General features: G+C 47.2%; 1 protein-coding gene across 18 annotated transcripts in view; it reads left to right on the top strand.

Annotated features, from left to right (window-relative positions):
* The window catches only part of Cacna1c (calcium voltage-gated channel subunit alpha1 C), a 568,982-nt gene that overhangs the window by 407,131 nt on the left and 144,054 nt on the right, over nucleotides 1–17,797 (top strand). For all 18 annotated transcript variants that reach the window (XM_029535125.1, XM_029535124.1, XM_029535115.1 and 15 more), the window contains 3 exons: nucleotides 1,500–1,696; nucleotides 9,530–9,633; nucleotides 16,991–17,163. In XM_029535125.1, coding sequence (XP_029390985.1) covers nucleotides 1,500–1,696; nucleotides 9,530–9,633; nucleotides 16,991–17,163 — 474 coding nt within the window. The remainder of the gene's footprint in view (nucleotides 1–1,499; nucleotides 1,697–9,529; nucleotides 9,634–16,990; nucleotides 17,164–17,797) is intronic.

The raw sequence follows: 17,797 nt of genomic DNA, 5'->3' as shown, positions 1-17,797 counted from the left end.
TTTTTTTTTTTTTTTTTTTTTTTTTTTTTTTTTTTTTTTTTCGTTTCTCAACTCTCATTTTTTTAGGTGCTTTGCTTTGCTATTTTTAACGTATTATTTAGGTTTGAAAATAACTTCCATTTCTCTTCTTTCAACAGCATTAAATCCACCTCTCTAAAAATTTGACAATTTAAAAAGTTGTAACTAGGGGTAGCCCAGTTCAACTACCTTAATACGTAGCCTCTGGGAGCCAGACCGTGGATAAGAAAGTGGTATGGATACTTGGTCTCCTGAGACAGCTGAGAGGTCAGTGACCTAGACCTGCCCCCTTGGTCACTGAATATAGCACTGGGCAGAAAATAAGCCAGGAAGCAGCTTCATTCTGAGCAGTCCTAAGGCTGGGAGAGTTCCAGATGTCTGTCATCTGGAGAAAGGATAAACACACTGCCCAGTAACACAACGGAGCAGAGCAGACTCAAGTGCAGCAATGTGCTTGAACCCAGAAGCACTGCGCTTAAAGAAGGATGAAGAAGGAATGGGCACACAAAGGCCTCTTGACGTTGTTTACAGGAAACTTAAAGGAAAGGCAAGCTACGAAGACGGAAAACAGATCAGCTTGTTCCGAGTTGGGGACAGAAGCGAGAATGGACTGCAAGCAAGCACGTGGGGGAAGTCGGGGTGACATAGAGGAAGTGATAGGTGTCACTGCTGTCCCAGGAAGATACTGGCACAGGCTTTGAACCGTAGCCCTCACCTCTGTTCTCCTGAGAAGCTGCTCACAGTCAAGGGTTAACATTTCCGTTCCCCTCTTTTTTTTTTTTTCTTGAGAGTAAACAGTTCCAATTAGAAGCCACAAACGCCAACAGCCATCTTGCCAGTCATCTTCAAAAAGAGCCTGTGTCCCACGGGCAAAATAACCACTCTGTGATGGTTTGGATCCTTGTAAAAGAAGAAATGATTCTGGGTATCTTATTATCCCTAAATGAAGAGCCACAGGCAGATTCTCTCTGGAGTTACATTTTCGCTGTTGTCAAAAGCAATTGTTTGTTCAAACGTGGGTCTTCTGTTTGTTTTTGCTGTGATTCTCTATAGCTGCCAGATAAAAACCCTCAGTCTCCCAGACTCTGAGTTCCTTACGTTTGTCTTCTGCTTTCCAGAACAATTTATACTTGAGACGGATGCACCGTTATCACTTTCTGATTGGCCACTTGGACATGCTGCCATGCTATGCCCGAGCAGATAATACCGTAGTGTCTGTGAAATCAATTATGGTTAAAATGCAGTGTTCACAACACTTGGTTGAAAATACTGGCCTACATCATTGTGCCCCTGAAGCAAATGTCTGGCCTCACATGGTTTTAAGCTCTGTGGGAGGGCGCTAACTGAAATATGTGCGATTGCTGCTGCGGGTGCTTGTCCGCCTTATCCTGTTATTTTTCTCTCTAACATCTTTTCTTCATTCTCTGTCCATCGTTACCCCTCCTTCCCTCCTTCTGTCTCGTGTTTCCTTGGTGGTGGAGATGTTCCGGCAGAAGAGGATCCTTCCCCTTGTGCTTTGGAGACAGGCCATGGGCGACAGTGTCAGAATGGGACCGTGTGCAAACCCGGGTGGGATGGGCCCAAGCACGGCATCACCAACTTCGACAACTTCGCCTTCGCCATGCTCACGGTGTTCCAGTGTATCACCATGGAGGGCTGGACAGACGTGCTGTACTGGGTACGCAGATGGGGCACTCAGCGGGTGGGTGCATGGGGGACCTGTCACCTTTCTTCCCATGATAACGGGGTCACACGTGCCCACATAGACTGAGGGTGGGGGGGAATTGATGAATGCCTTTGATTTGTTCCAGGGTTTTCCTGAGAAACAAGGCATAACGCGTCCACTTCTGCGAGGTTCCCCTCACTTCAGTGAGGGTCATCTTTAGCTGGCTCACCACATTATGGATCACTGGTGTGCAGCTGACACTGTACAGATGAGCTGGGCTAGCCCCGGCATAAGTGTTCCAGTCAACTCCTCTTCCTGCTCTCTACTTCTTTCTGCTCTTAACTTTCTCCTGCCTCGTACCTAAAATTACCTAAAAGGGAGCTAAGGCAGAATATGCAGAGGAAAGCCAGGGCTAATCTAAAAGGAGATGCCACAAAGAAAACTGCTTTTGTATTGAATTGTGTAGCCCTGTGGCAAGTTCTTGCGTTTAACTCTCGCTTTAGTCTTAACCTATTAGACCACTCCATCAACGTCTCTCTCACAGTCAGCCAGAGGCTCTGCTTATTGTACAATGCATATTTAGAATGCCCCTCATCGGCTCTAACTAGCCACCGCTGCTTTGCCACCTTTGAGCCCTTGAAGTGCAGGTAAAGATGCATATGGTAATCTAGCTGTCTTCCTGCTGGCAGAGTCAACCCCATTATTTGTAAAAATCCCCTGGAAAATACCATCTTTGTTGTTGGTGTTTTCCGGTTCTGACTAAGAAATGACTTGCCAGAATCCAGTGTCGCACTTCAGAATTTGGGCGAATAAAGCATGATACCAGTCTTGAAAATATCATCATTCTCAAGTTTCTCAGATCGTCAAATCATATAGCCCTGGTGAAAACATTTAAGCAACTGTGTACTCCTGTCTGCAAACCCGAGCGGGAAGAGAGAAGGAAGCAAGGGATTGTCCCGAGCACAGTTGCCAGAAAAAGAAGCAAGGCCAAGAGAAGTGTTGCCTTCTCCCAGAATCTGAGGCAGCTTTGTAACTGCACAGAGATAGAAAGAACTTCCCACCATTTCCATGGGCCATCTCCGGTAAATTCAAAGCTTTTCTCTTCCCAGCCTCGCCACCACTGTCAGCATGGCAGAGAGTCCAGTATTGCTGGGACGTTGGTACCTCTCTCTAATTGAGCACTCTCAGCTTGCCTCTATCTGGTTCCCAGCTAATTTTGGCCGAGTGTCTTCATGAGCCTGGATGCTTGAGGCGCTGAGGTTTTGGTAACGTGTATGATCCAGTTCTGTCTGTAGAATAGATGAGACTCTGAGCTGAGGAACACTGAAGGCTGTGCCATGTTAGGGTTAGCGTGTTCACATGCTGACACAGGGCAACACCGGTTGTCATCCATGTCCACCTCAAAATAAAATGAAACACTGAGAAACATTTTCAGGCTTGATCTTGATAAGAAGCTGGTAGTGTGTTATTTGAAAGACAATGAGATTGAAGTTGAATTTTCTCTAATGAGGCAAATTCTTCTATTTAGTAGAGCAGGTCAACTTCCTAGGAGACCCTAACTAGTCCTTCTACTCTGCCTGAAGGACCTATTACTTTCTGCCCTAATGGGCCAGGGACAGAAAGGTCTCAGCAAATAGGCAGTTTCTACCTATGGACCATAGACCATGTCACTGTATGGTACTGGGCTCCAGAGTTTCATCCTGTGAATCTTAGCCCCTGCCTTCAGTCGCCGTGGAAAAGCCGGCTGTAGCATCACACTGAGGACAGGTGCAGGCATGGGGGAATATGTATAATTTACTTGGCTGACAGCCCTGGTGTACTTTTCTGATCTTCCTTTACCATTCCCTCCCTCTTCCTCGCGACAAGCCATTGATACCACACCAGCCAGATGTGACCCTAAGATGCTGTCATAGTGACAGCCAGAGTGGGGACTGTGCAGAATCGCACAACAGTAACTACCAATTTTCAGCAGCTGTGTTGTACCTTCTTTCCCGGGGAGCGGGGTGATGGAGCTCAGGCTGGGGACAGAAAGATTGTCAGAGGTGAAGGAGCTAGCTCCGTGGTCTGGGGATGGGCCTCACTTTGACATCTCCAGCATCTTTCTGGAAAAAAAAAAAAAAACAGATTGTGTGAGTGCATATACAAGTTATGTGTGCTTGTGAGTATGTGTTGTGTGCACATGCATGTGTATACACACACACACACACATACACACTCACATTGATACTGTGCTTCCTACTGGTTATTCATAATGGAGCCTTGCTCAGTGCTCCTGCTGTCAGACAATTCCTCTTATTACTTTGACCTTTCTATGGCCATTTTATTTTCTCTTCTCTTTCTCACTCCTTTCTTTCCCTTAGGCAATCCTCCTTGTCAACTCTAGGCTTATATCACTAAACCCAGGGATTCAAATCTCAAATGTTTTAGCACCAAAGGTATAAAATTCCTCAGAGCTGCTTTCACCAGTCCCTGGCTAGGAACTTAGTGTCCACAGAAGAAGTTCTCCTAGGTGTTGGGATGCAAGTTTGAGTTTGACACCCTAATAGGACCAGCGGAATCACCACAGTGCTACTAGGATTCTGCTGGATTTGAACCAGTGTGGATCTAGTTTCCAGGGAATATGGGTCTCCCTCTCAGAAGGATGCATCTCTCCTCAAGTGTGAAGTTCAAGTCTAGAGGACCAAGAAAGGAGCACTGGAGACTGCTCTGTTTAGCATGAGGGGAACCCCCAGAACTGGGTTCATCTTAAACATCTAAACAGCTGTACAGAAGCTTCTAGAGAAAAGAAACTAAACCAAAACTCAGGCTTCCATTTAGTTTTCTTAGGAAATAACTCTTTAAACAAAAGCCTCTCTATGTAATCCCAGACTGTCCAAGTGTAAAAAGTAAGACAAACAAAAACAAGGAGGAGGAGAGGAAAGAAAGGGGGAGGAGGAAGAGGAGGAGGAGGAGGAAGAGAAGAAGAAGAAGGAGGAGGAGGAGGAGGAGGAGGAGGAGGAGGAGGAGGAGGAGAAGGAGAAGAGGAAGAAGGGGAGGGGAGTGGTAAGGGGAAGACAAAGAAGACAAGGATGAAGATGAAGATGATGACAAAGAAGAAACCATAGCCTTAAGAAGAAGAAGCAACAGCAACAGCACCACCACCACCACCAAGCCAGAGAAGGAAGAATCTAGGGTCAAACAACATCCCCATTGAGTTTCTTTCTTTTTTCAGATGTGAGGTTTGTTTGTTTGTTTGTTTGTTTTTTTAACCTTTGAACCAAATAGCTGCCTAACACAGAGAATCTGCTACTTAAACAACCTGCTGGAGAGTTACAAAGACAGTAATGAAGAGAATGAGCATCTCTCAGAGCCTTCATCTGCTTGCTTACTCATCCATCCATGCATGCATCCATCCATACACACACACACACACACACACACACACATACATACATTTACTCACTTCTTTGATTTTTCTCATGTTAGATGAATTCTTGCAGTCCAATAATTCAATTTAACATCTATTTATTGAGCATTTCTTATGTTCTGAGAAGCAGGGATGACATGGGGTAGGGGACAGAAAGGAATAAGTCCTGCCTTCCAGGAGTTCAGAATATGAGGCATGCAGTATTTACAAAGGAGTATGGCTCCCTGATAGAATTGCATGGTTATGTAGGAAATAGACAACCCCGGGAGACCTGCGAATTTTTGGTCCCAAGGCTGGACAGGGAACCAGAGAACAGATGCCCATATCTTAGGAAAGCATTCATTAGCAGCTTTGGATGTTGGGGTAAACTGTGTTTTAGTTTCTTAACAACCCCAGGAAAGGAGCGGGACTCCCCAGGGTTCTTGCTCACTGTGCTGATGGGATACAGTGTTCGGCACCATCTAGGACCACACACTTGCTAGCAGCACTTCCCACTGTGAGTCAGCTGTTCCCAACATGGTGATCAGACCAGGATCTCACTCTCTGCTCATACCCTCCCCATGAGGTCAGGAGCCCAGCCCATCTGCTTACAGAGGTCATTTGAATGTGCAGGTTTGTTTGCTAGCTTGCCTGGCGATTGGGATCGGTTGATTCTCCTGCCTAAACGAATCTCATGCCCAGGAAATTTTCAGCAAAGAATGAGTAGGTGGACACAGCTGGGGCAGGATTTAACTTACTTCTTACCCTATGACCCCTATGGTGGACATTTATGTTCCAGGCAACATAGGTCATCAAGAGTCAATAGCCCTTGATGGGTAATGGCCTCTCTCTTGGTACTTACAGAAAACATCTAGTCTCTGGTTCCTCAGAGCCTGTGGTGAGGAGAGGTACACGTGATGTGAAGACTCATGGACATCAGCTTGGGTCAAAGAGGCCTTGAGAAGTTCATGGTGGTGGAATTGCTTCCCACTCCTTTCAAGGAAGAGATTCTGGTGGATTTGAAAGTAGAAGGCAGGGCCCTTCCCCCCAGTTAGATGCTGGTGTCAGATGAGCCTGTGGTATTCTCCTTTGTGCAGTCTTGGTTACGTAGTGAGGCTCGGTGTCTGTTTCAGAGAAGGAAGTCCCAGCATAGTTTCAGGTAAGCTCTAGAGCTCCTGCTGTTACAGACCCAAAAACCTCTACCAGTGGCTTGAGGAGACCTTCTTTGTTTGCATCACCAGATAAGGGTGACAGCAAGCTGTGTCCCTGTTTGATGGGGTTTTATTATTCTTTTCTTCAGAGTAACTCTAGTCCCCAGGGTGGAGATAATGATCACATTACTCCAGCATCACCTTGCTTAAGAGCTAAGCCACCATTGTGTACTCTCCAGCCAGTCTCCACCCTGAAAGTAGGTGGCCTGGAACAAGAGGGAAGAGCAGAGGGTGCTTGCTCTTCAGACTGAAGGATCACCTTCAGATGGCTGTCTCCTTAGGCATGATGGATTACGACCCCCAAGAAATGCCCTTTACCGTAATCTGTTACCAACCCCTCAGCTGCCTTGAACCTCTAAAATAACTATCCCATAGCCAAGGAGGGGACTGAAGCAGAAATATGGTGTGGAAACCTTGAGTTTCCTCTTTCTGGCTCTAGCTTTCTGTGGACCCACGGTCTTCAGATCTCTAGTTCTAGCCACTAAAGTCCTTAATGAAAGTAAGGGATCTTGTCTTATGTGCCCCAGAGGAGAGGACCCATAGGCTAATCAAGAACCATAGGGACCCTTTAAGGAAAGAGGGCTTGTGTGGCCTGCAGTGCTATTTGGGGGAGGGGGAGGAATCCATTCTAAGGAAGCTAGAGGAGGCCACCAGTCCTGCCTCTGACTCACTGTCTGCCCAGGCTCTGGAGGCAGCTCTGCTCTGAGACTCCAGCTGCAGAGAACAAGCCAGCACCGCTGGAAACTCTGTCCCCAGTCCTATCTCGTCTTTCTTGCTTGTGTCGATTGTTTTGCTTTCCTCTCTCTGGCCTGGAGACAAACTGAACAACTAGCTCTAGTTGCACCGGTCTGTTTTCCCTCACACGCTGGGCTCAGCAGATCCCTCCTGGTCCAGGAAGGGCCTTGGGAACAGAATCCACATGAAGCCTGGCTGCCAGGAAGACTTCACAGCTGTGCCCATGGTTCTAACAATGACCAAGTCCCTGAGGGTTTGGGGTTTAGCTACTGCTACCACGGGGTCTTTGGACCCTGGACTTTCTCCCTGCTCCATAGCACCTTCTGCTGTCAGTGACTCCAGTGTGCAAAGTTCACACAGCCCTATCTGATATGGCTCATGCTTCTGCAGCCTCATTCAGCAGTCTTCTCTATTACCTGCTCCCCACTTCTTATGCCCTCCTACAACTGCATCTACTACCCTGTTTTTATCATTTACATACATACATACATACATACATACATACACACACACATACATACATACATACATACATACATACATACGTTCCCAGCTAGCAAAGGCTTCCTATTAATAGTACAGAACCAAGTCTTAAATTCATCAAGCCAACTCAGACATTTCCTGAATACCTATCAAATGCAAGGCACTGCTCCTGGCACATGGAATTCACCAGTGACACAAACAAACCAAAGCCGCCTGTGCTCATGAAACCACACTACAGCCTATAAGACAGCAGATACCCATTGTGACCCACAAGAAACCTACCCAGACAGGAACTGATAAATGCTACGGAAAACTAGAGCAAGACACATAGGAATGAGAATGGTCAACAAGGGGTTAAGTTGAATTGCCCAGCAGTGTGGACATACGTGGGGAACTCTCCCTCACCAGCTCAGTTCAAACCAATGGGGCAACACACTCAATTCTGATACAAGATCTCTAACTAAACCAGCAAGCCATTCAGAGCACAGGTCTCTGAGTGCTTCCCTATCTTTAGTCCAATCACACAGAGAACACCACATCTATAACTCAATTGAGGAACAAAGATAGAAACCACATTGAGACAGCAGTTGTCAAGTTTATTATTCCTTGGGAAAATGTCTTGGGGTGTCCATGACTACAGTCATTATGCAAATGTAAGAACTACACTTAACTTCCAAGCTCAGAGATAAGACCCAGGGATCTACTTTGGGTCTACTTTTGTCACCAATTGTCCCAGTATTGGCCATCTTAGGGCCCAATGTACTGAAGATGCACAATCGTGCCTTTCCAGATACAGTTGGTATCATAAAGATGATACCGACCAGGGTCCACGAGCTCTGCCGTAGATTCCACATCCAGTCAGCCTGTAGTGTTTGCAGATGTGGGTTGCAAAGGACAGTGCTCTGGGATAAGATGAAGCCTGCCATTTCTAAACAAGCGCCTGATGATGCTGGTGATTGAAGCCACACTTTGAGAATGTCAGATGAAAGTCTGTCAGGTGAAGCCTGTTCCTTCAGAAACTAGAATTTTATGAACTAGGTTCACCCAAGACAACCTTGGGGCTCATTTCTTATAAACCAGAAGTGAAGTGTGTTCAGTGCTTGGAAAACATCAGAAGACGTAGATTTGAGGAGCTGAATCAGAATGTATTTCCTCTTTAATAGGAAATGCTGTTCCATGACTTCACACCCCTTCCTACTTGAAGTGTAAGGAATGTCTGTCAGCTGCTTCAAGGGACATAAGGGAGAGGATGGGAGTCAGTGGACAGGGAGTTCTGAAGAGAGGCTCATAGCAAACTCTCCTTAGCCCAGATGGGCCAGTCCTGGCTCTCATGGCCTCCAGTTCTTTCAGGGGCCTGTGACTTGCCATAGAGTGTCCTCATCAGTTCAGTAGTCACAGGCTAAGTACCTCTTCCATCTAGGCTGTGGTGTCAATGACAAGGCCCCTTCTCTTGACACATAAGCCAGGAGAGTTCTGCCTTTCCTGGCCCATTTGCTTGCGAGGCACCGAGGTCAAGCCCTCTATTGCCCAGACTCGAGGAAGAAAGATCACATACTCTCATGACGTAAGCCTCAGTCTCCAGCTCCATCAGTAAAGCTGGGCCTTTTCACAGCCCAAGGTCAGACCAGCTCAGGGTACATCTTAAGATTTAATGGCCACAAAAGCCCAAATGGGCAAAGCCCATTCAAGGATTGGAAGAAAAAATGTTTTGTAAGGCGACCCCACCTTCCTAGACAAGTGTGTAGGAAAAGCACTGGAAAACTATTTTCTTTTCCAGAAAATAGAACAGGAGACAGGGTCAGGCAAGACCTCCCCTCCCCCTCCTTAGACTCTGCTGCTCAGGTCAAGATTGGAGAAACGGATTTTGAATAGGGGTGAAGCCAAAGACAGTGGCAGTTCCTGGTTGCCTTAACAAAAGCCCAGTTCAGCCTTTTTGCTTCCTGTGGATCTGTTCACACTCCCTACCTGTCCGTCTGTCTGTCTGTCCCTCCACTTTGCTTGCTCTGTCCTAACTCTCCTTCATCTTTCCAGATGCAAGACGCTATGGGCTATGAGTTGCCCTGGGTGTATTTTGTCAGTCTGGTCATCTTTGGATCCTTTTTCGTTCTAAATCTGGTTCTCGGTGTTTTGAGCGGGTAAGCCGACCACTTCTGTGTCCTCTTTACAACGCAGCCGAGCAAGGTCCCAGGTTCCACTGCATTCAATGCAGAATCCTCAGAGACAGGACCCTAACAGGCCCAGGAAAACGGGAAAAAAAATCTCCATACAAGACCAGATTCTGACTATTGGCTGCACAGGCGCTTTAGCCTCTGAGTTGCATCTTGAGGATCCTGGGTCCCGCGCTGCTCAGCTCAGCGCTGGGGAGCCGGTGGCTGGCGCTTGGCCATGCTCGGTTGCTATGTGTGCCTGACTAACTATCATTCCATTCTTCCAGGTCAATGATGCCGTAGGAAGGGACTGGCCCTGGATCTATTTTGTAACACTAATCATCATAGGGTCATTTTTTGTACTTAACTTGGTTCTCGGTGTTCTTAGCGGGTAAGCAGGACCAAGGAAATGGTCTTGATTTTTCCATTAATTTGTATTTTATTCTCTCTACTATTCCTGGCACTCTTCTATTTCTGGCTCTGATGAACCTGGGATCAAGGGTCACTCAGGAGCCTTGAAGTGAAGGTCTTTGGCCTGACTGTGAGGAGGGTTGGATGGATGGATGGGACACCCGGTTCCACCCCTATGCTACCACACACACACCAAGACCTTCCCAGCCCCCAGGGAGTCAGGCTGCTTCCTTTGGGGCCACACCCACTCAGCCTGAGGAACAGCAGTGCAGAGTCTTGAGTGGGGATAGCTTCCCCATGGCAGGACTCTGAAAGAAGGTTCCTGTGCACACACAACACTCACAGTGCCCTCGGGAATAAGCGCTGGCCTGAGCCTATGAGGCAGCTGTCATCCGCAGGCAAGCGCAGGCTTTAAATCACTTTTATCGAGCCAACAGGCCAGAGAAGGAAGAGTTTGGTTTAAAAGACAAGAAGATATGGCAGGATAGCTCAGTGGAAAGGTATTTGTCTCCCGTGGACACTCTCTGTGTTCCATCCCAGCACTATCAAAACCAAAGACAGACAAAACTCCATGACTGTGTGTGTATGTGTGTGTGCACATACATTTATGTGCAAAGAAACATAGACTACAAGTCTAATTCTCATTTCAAGGTTAAACAGTCTATTGTTGATCTTTACCTTTCTGAATGTGAAGAACACATAATTATTTAAAGACACAGGTTATTATGAGGTTAGAGGGGAGGCATAATTCATTTTCCTTCAGATTTATCTAGGTGGATAAACACAAACCTACCTGGTTTTAGCCCTTGCTCAGATGCAATTTGCTGTAAAAGAATGGCTCATGGGGCGTTGAGACCCCCAAGCATGGCTACCTTCTCACCATGGAGACATGGGGTGTCTGTCTCCTTGGCTACACATTTTTCACTAGCTCATGCCAGTCATGCCAAGACCTGACACTTAAATGCTCCTGGTGACCCTCTGGCCCTCTCTAGGGGACTTGCCTACTGACTTTGATCTAGAGGGAGGTGGGGGAGTTGTTTCTGCTCTGCTGGGATGGGCCGACTGTTTTTCTGGGCACCTAGGGATTTCCTGCTGGGGGCAGTTCAAGAGGAAGGAAAGTGGCTCCTTTCAGTGCAGACTGGGCAGTGTTCTGTCTCCTTCCGTGGTCAGGGCGTGGGGTTCAGTCTGCAACAGAGAGAAGGAAAAAGTCCTCCTCCTGCCTTATCCTGCCCATGGCCCAGGAAGGCATCTTGCCTTCCGCCAAGGTGAGACCACATAGGAGAGCAGGAGATGGAGTCATATAGAAGCTCCCAGTTAGCTGCCTGGAGGTTGCAGGAGGTGGTGTACTTATCTTCCAACACAAGAAAATGGCCTGTTGTTTATACACGAATCTCACTGACAGCATTGGAAAAGAATCAAACTCATTATCCCCTTTCAAGACAGAAATTTGGCAATCCTAGCTCTGTGTTTGCTGGGTGCACAATATCTGGCAACCTCATCTTTTTAAATCTTTGTTTTCCATGTCAAAAAAAAAAAAATGAAGATAACATCAGCTCATAGGTGGCTGTCACTGCAGAATGAACGGGAATGTCCATGTAGAGTATTAGGCCCAGGACTAGTATAGAGTCAGCAGTCGGCAGCATCGCCGACTGCAGCGACTACTTTGACTTTGAAAGATGAGTAACTTGAGCCAAGACGTGTCACTTCCCTGGCAGTCAGCAGACTTGGGCCTGAAGGCTTAGTTTGGATCCTGTTTTCTCATCACTGCCTGCTAGCTCTGCACTGAATACGTCTGGTTGTAGCATCGCCTGGAGCTCTAAACCAATATATGTATGGAACTTAAATTCCATTTTCTTCCCTCAGATCTTGGGAACCAAATCTTAGCATGTAGGAATCCAATATGGAGAATGAGAACCAGACTCCAAAGGCTCCGTTTTTTACCCCATAGCCATCGCTGTCCCTGTCTCCCACAGGCATGGCCAACCTGCTGGTGTCGACTCAGAGATGTCAAAAGAGCAGCTACTGATGCTGACGAAAGATCATTTTGAAATGACACCTTGGTCTCATTTAGATCAAATGGTTACATAGATGTGCATAATCCAATGTTTTGATGCTTAATGATCTTCAGAAAATTTAATTGACATGGGACAGGAATATAAAGACTCTTTAGCCTCTGAACCTGTAAACCAGAGTTCAGTTGGTCTGTTCTGGGGGCCTGCTAGCACCTGAGCATCCTCAAAGTTGCAGCATGCTTCGGGGAGTTCCAGAAACATTGATGGACCCTTTGTCCAGCCAGCCAGATGTCTGTAAGCAGTTGTCCACCCCTTCTGGCTTTTGTCAAGGGCCGGTGACTCTGAATGCATCGCCTCTAACCTGTGCAGTGACAAACCAGGGAACAAGCTCCAGTGAGTTTAAGCCACACTGGTGATGGTTTAAAATTGGCATCTTAATTAATAAGGGCAACAGCGTAATTGTTAACCTCAAGTATTCAGGGGGAAAGCCCACTCATTCATCAGCTAGACGTGAGTTAGACCAACCTTTCAGAATATCGAGGAAGCCTTAGAGCCCACGATAGCACTGTCCCAAGGATGGCACAGTCTCCCCATACTGCGTCAAGGCCTATGCTCTGCATATCTCGTGTTAGTTGATTCAGTGTTCCTGACAGCTTCACGAGCTAGAAGCTACTCATGTCTCCATTTCACAGACGAAAAGACCGAGGTTTAAATGAGGACGCTGCATCCATTCTAATAGAAAAGTTTAAAGGATGGAGAGCTGGGCCAGAACGTCATCCATCCCCAGCCTCTTCTTGTCACTTCCACAGTTGCAGGAGGAAGTGGGAAGGGGAGATCAGACACGACAAGAAGGAGAGGTGTAGTAGAAGCAGTCTACAAGCTTCTGGACACAGCCAGGGAATGGAACAGGCTGGGAAAGGCTGCCTGGCTGGCCCAGTGGGGCTCGGTGTTCAGTGGGAGAACTGGAAACTCCGCAGAGCTTAATGGGCCCAGAGAGCAGAGGCATTTCAACCACAGCTGCGAAGTATTCTGTGACTGAAGAATTGGGGTGTGAACCTGGCATCCATCAATTAAGAATTACAGCTCAATGAAGTCATTCATCCTGACAAAGTATGTCCTTCTGTCAGCAAGGCGAGGCTAAAGTGTGCCCACTGTTTCTGCACAGAGCAGGGATGGCATCCCGTAGAGTTTCTATGTAAATGCAGAAACTTCCATATTTTGGTTACCTGAGGGTTCTGCATCCTCTATCTGCAACCCTCGAATATCCAGAAGGCCTCCATCCTGATGAGGCCACCTAGAACATACTGTGTGAAGGATACACAGCTCTTGGACTCTTTTCACAAATCTTCCTTATTATGTAGTGATCCCCATATCCACACTATACAAGGCACAGATCTGGCAGCAGTGTAGGTAACAATTGGATTGGAATTACTTTCTCCTCCAGAAATCCCAGTCTCCTGCCTATTAGAAGCCAAACAGTGACTGTGAGACTTTTGAAATTACACTTGAGTCTGTGGGTGAGGGAGTGGAAGGATAGACTCTGAAATCTGGGCGTTTGGATGTGCCTATACCTAGAATCTCTTAGCTTGGCAACTGCCCCATCCGTTTTCACATCAGGAGGCAGGCACGTCTCCTGCCTGTAAAAGCAGAGGCCCTGATGGGAGGGAGAGTCACAGCCTGAAAGTATACCTGGACAAGATGCTAAAACCGAAGGTCCAGACTGAGGACTCCCCTGCATGCTATGGTGGGAGCAGAGGTCGTGACTACAGAGTTGGTCCTCATCCTTCTGTGGTTGCACTCTGTCAAGTCACACTGGACAATGCATCGGTGAATACTGATCAACGATGCATAGTACAGAGTTAGACTCCTGCTAGTAAGTATCTGGTCACATTTGGCAACCAGTTAAAACATAGCCCTATAGCCCTATGTGCGGTTCTGGGCACAACTTATTTAGTAACTATCACCCATTTGTTAACATTAGACTCGAAGCCACCAGCACTGTAACTCATGCTGGTGTGATCCTGATCTGACACACATTTTTTTCCCCCCGTAAGACACAGCGTAGCCTTTCACTCCATAGAGCTATGCTTGGGGCCATTTAAACAGTAAAATCTCTAATCAATAGCCCCAACGCCAGTAAATAGACTGAGCCTAAATAAAGACATTTGCACTGTTATGAGAACTGACTTAGGGAGAGTCTCTCACCTTGTCTGACCTTAGCAGGAGGCATGGGACATGTTTTTGTTTAGCCATTACATGCATATTCATACATGAGAGTGCCATGAATATTGATTTAGGGGTTTCAAACAAATTTTAACAAACCCAGTAATAGCATAGTTCTTATTTGCCTCTTCAGTATTGATTTTCAAAGGGCCTAATATCCCATGGTCAGTGTGATTAGTCCCACCCACATCCTACTGCCTGCCTTACATGGTAAGCACTGACTACCCCGCCTCCCATAGTTTATCTTGGCCATTTCCGCTAGCAACAGATGCACTCCTGCCTTGTGACAAGTCCCACAGTAGTGACTGGCTGTCTTGCTGGCTCCGGCCCCTGGACTGGGCATAGCCAATCAGGCTGGGGTTGCATGTCTTCATTAGCTCAGTCTCAAGAACAGGCACTTGACAGGCATGCAGAAGAGGAAAGGGAACCAGGGGCTGTCACCCAGTATCTCACCAACACGTGCAGCCTAGAGTTCTGTGCAGCATGTAGGGCTGCGTCCCTGCCCATGGTACTATCAAAGCACCATGCTACCTTGCTGCCCGGGCCACATCTTCAGCCCTTCCGTCACAGCATGTCCTTCCTCTACAGGAGCAGAAGCAGGCAAGTCCCATAGAAGCATGGAGGCTTCCCTTCCCCTTTAGTCCTGTTGAGGTTTGCCATGAGTCTGCAGACATGAACAGTGAGCTTCCCCACCTAACTGCAGCCCAGTCCAGGCCTGTTCTTCCAGCTCTGTAAGAAGGATGGTGGGTGTCATAACCAGAGCTTGAACTCTGAGAAATTATCCAGAAGAGCTAAAGGACTCTCTTAGCAACTTTATGCCTTTGAAACTCACTCAAACCCACTCCAGAAGAAAGGGGCAAGAAATCATGTGGGTGTAGGCAGAAAGCTTGCAGGAGAGGAGACGTTCCTCCAGGTACATTTTATGGAGTTTATTTGCATAGGGAGAGAGGTGCACTGTGAATCTACTGTCTCTAGAGTGTAAGTTCACAGTGGGGGAGGATTCACCATATAGAAGGTAAGGAGGCAATGCCAACGGGGGCTGGCATCTTCCCATGTCCACCCCAGTAACAAAAGCAGGATGAGAAAAGCCAAGCCAGTTCCTACCTTCACTGTGATCTGTCAATCCAGCACCCTCTTCCCTGGCATCCGACTTCCTGGAAAGGAAAGAAAAGTACCCACTGGCTGGCAGGAAGCCCATAAAATAGCAAGTTCAATCCGATTATAATTGGATTCAATCAGATTTGAGAAGAAAATTCAATCCAAACCAAAGCATCGTTAAGGAGGTAGTTGAAGAAGACTCATTAACTTGAGAGCCCCGGTCCTCGAAATTAAAACGTTCCCTAGACTCCTCCCAGGTCTCAGCCCCATTTCACCAGAGTGCTAAATCCTGAGCTCTGCCAAACTCCATAGGCAAAATCCAACTACTAGGCAGGGGTGGTATCTGGTAACAGAGCCTCCCATATAGGACACTGGGCTCAAATGAACCTTCCGTCCCTGCAAAGTTGCCTTTCCTCTACACTACTGCACTTGTGCATGAAGCTCTGTTGAGTTCCATAGCCTGATGTCCTGAATCAGGTTCTAACTGAGAAGAAACACAGGAGCTAAGACATCAGAGAATTCACACACACATCCCACCTAACGACCCCACCCCACCCTACCAATGACCCCACTTTTGATAGATCAAACAAACAAAACAAAATAAAACCAAGCAAGTCAAATTCTCTTGCCACCCATGGGAAGAAGGGGCTGGTTTCTGCCAGGGCAGAGAAGGAAACTTCCTCCGTTTCCTTCTTCCAGCGAGCCCTTGAAAGCCCGCAGTGTCTGCCGATTATTTCTTTAAACTGCCACATTAGCTTTGACACCATAGTCATATTTTTACATATTTTTCTATCCTGGGTAGGCAGGCAAAAGGCAGGCTCCGGGGCATTTTCTTGTGTTTGGAATCCTTATGGGGAATCCATGTGGTTGACCTCCCTCCAGGCATGCTAAGAATAGCAGAAGGAACTGTAGCCCTGAGAGCTTAGATTGAGGAGCTCAAACCTCCTGGGCCCCTAGACAATGGGAGATAAATATTCACCATCCTCCTTTGGTGGGGAAATGCCCTGGTCAATCACATTGGCTGGTTTTCATGGTGTAAATATTCCAAACATGGCAGTTACCATACTATCAAGGAGACTTCACCAAAGCCAGAGTTGGGAAAAGAAGGCATTATGTATTGGCTCTGAGACCCAGTATAAGTTAAGTGGGCTCTATCATCACTGGGTCTGAATCATCTGTGTCATTTGAAAATAAGTTGTCATTTCTTTTAAAAGGTGTCACCTAATCCTGGGTGACACACGTCTCCTTGCTGTTGTAGAGGACCATTAGAGTGGGTGTCTAGAAGGGGTTCTCTATCCGTGAAGAACAGCTGTTACTCACAGACAAAGCCTGTTATGACCCAGAAAGTAAATAAACAGCCTTCCCCCCTCCCCTTAGAGTTTCCTGGCCTGTGTCAGGAGTATGCTCTTAGGGCTCCCCCTTCTTGTGGAAGTGAAGACAGAACTGGGAGGGGGTGGAGATAGCAGTCTATAGAAAGGGGGTGATCTGGATAGGGTCTCTACATAAAGCATTAATCCCTGCCTTGTCTTCCCTTCTCTCCATCCTCCCTCCTGACTAACCCTTCTGTGCTGCCCTGCCCCCTCCCCTCCCTCTCACACCAGGGAGTTTTCCAAAGAGAGGGAGAAAGCCAAAGCCCGAGGAGATTTCCAGAAGCTTCGAGAGAAGCAGCAGCTGGAAGAAGATCTCAAAGGCTACCTGGACTGGATCACCCAGGCAGAAGACATAGACCCTGAGAACGAGGACGAGGGCATGGATGAAGACAAGCCTCGAAACAGTGAGCAGCCATCTCCCCTTCGGCTGGGGTCTGGGACGGGAAGACAAGAGAGTCAGGCGACAGTGTTTCACACCAACCTCTCTTCTGGTTGATGTTCACAAGAGGAGCATCCTTCTAAATGGTGGCTATCATTTGCTGTTCATAGGAACTGGCCAGATGGGAAATCATTGCCACTACTATAGAAAGCCTCATATTCCATTTAGAAACTTTGCCCTGGAAACACAGTTGTGTTTGTGCTGAAGCGAGAGAAGTATGCCTCTCCTGTGGGCTCTTAAGGTGTGGCCAAGCATCCTGTCCCTGTTCCTTGGGATCAGTTTCCACTAGCCAGCTTCTTGGAAGGATGCGTACCTGAGTAGGATTCTTTCCACACTGGCAGAGGTCATCCAGATCCCCCCCCCACCCCTCAAATTTTATAGGAGGAGAGAGTCAACATTTCTCATTGAGAAGGTAACTTAACTTATCATCTAAGACAGTGCTTCTGGGAATGACAGAGGAAATGCAGAAGAATCCCACTGAATCCATTTAGATTATAGAAACAGAGCCATTTCCCTTCCTCTGGGTTTTCTGAAGGCCGATGGCCAGAAAGCATACAGCCAGGATACAAATGGGAATATAGCAGGTGACTGTAAATGTT

The sequence above is a fragment of the Mus pahari genome, chromosome 2 (genome assembly GCF_900095145.1).
Source record: "Mus pahari chromosome 2, PAHARI_EIJ_v1.1, whole genome shotgun sequence".
In the NCBI taxonomy this organism is placed as follows: Eukaryota; Metazoa; Chordata; class Mammalia; order Rodentia; family Muridae; genus Mus; species Mus pahari.
Note: the sequence above shows the minus strand (reverse complement) of the source record. Positions and strands in the feature narration are given on the sequence as shown.